Source organism: Eimeria mitis, genomic scaffold, assembly GCF_000499745.2.
Source record: "Eimeria mitis Houghton genomic scaffold, Emh_scaff671, whole genome shotgun sequence".
Taxonomy (NCBI): Eukaryota; Apicomplexa; class Conoidasida; order Eucoccidiorida; family Eimeriidae; genus Eimeria; species Eimeria mitis.
Window position 1 is genome coordinate 7,952 of NW_013574837.1, and position 946 is coordinate 8,897.

General features: G+C 55.1%; 1 protein-coding gene across 1 annotated transcript in view; it reads right to left on the reverse strand.

Moving 5' to 3' along the window:
• Window positions 1-946, reverse strand: part of EMH_0019300 (uncharacterized protein) — a gene marked incomplete at both ends in the record, with an annotated part of 4,959 nt that overhangs the window by 799 nt on the left and 3,214 nt on the right. The window contains one exon of the mRNA XM_013501336.1: window positions 31-125. Coding sequence (XP_013356790.1) covers window positions 31-125 — 95 coding nt within the window. The remainder of the gene's footprint in view (window positions 1-30; window positions 126-946) is intronic.

Here is a 946-nt window from a genome sequence, read left to right on the forward strand (position 1 = left end):
CCTAGCTAGCTAGCTAGCTAGCTGGCTTACCCCGAAGTTTGCGTTGAAGAGGCGCGGAGCGGCGCCGTCTTCTGCCGCTCTAAGGCGACAAAATGTACCAAACAGCGAAGGGCAGGCAGCAGCATCTGCAGCACAAACAGAAGCAGCAGCAGCGGCAGCAGCAGCAGATGCAGCAGCAGTAGCCTCTGGAGCAACAGCAGCAGCAGCAGTGTCTACAGCACCAACAGCAGCAGCAAGAGGAGTAAAGCGGGGGCCCGGTGGTGCTTCGACGGCCAGAAGGGACAGAGAGAGACAGCAGGGGACACTAAGAGACACACGGAGATGGGGGAAGACATGAGGAAATAAGAGGACACAGAAGGGGACAGAAGGAGACAGGAGGAGACGGGAGGAGACAAACGGAGACAGGATACAGGAGACAGAAGGAGGCAGAGGGAGACGCGAGGAGACCGAAGGAGTCAGGAGGATACAAGAGACAGAAGGAGATAGGAGGATATAAGAGACAGAGGGAGACAGGAGACAGGAGGATACAAAAGAAGGAGACAGGAGGCGAAAGGAGACAAAAGGAGACAGGAGGAGACAGAGGGAGACAGGGGGAAACAAAAGGAGACAGGAGGAGACAGGAGGCAGAAGGAGACAAAAGGGGACGGGAGGAGACTAAAGGAGACAGGAGGAGACAGAAGGAGACAGGGGAGACACCAGGAGACAGGAGACAAAGGGAGGCAGAAGGAGACAGGAGGAGACAGGAGGAGACAGGAGGAGACAGAAGAGTGTCCCCTTACCGGGCCTCAGGTCGCATGTTCCCTGCATATGGAGAGCTCTCAGTCTCTTGTGCTTCAGCAGCTGGTTGTGTGTCTCCTTTTTTTCTGTCTCCTTTTCTTCTGTCTCCTTTTTTGTTTTGTTAGTCTCCTCTGTTGGGTGCTGCAGCAGCACATCTATCATTCCTCCC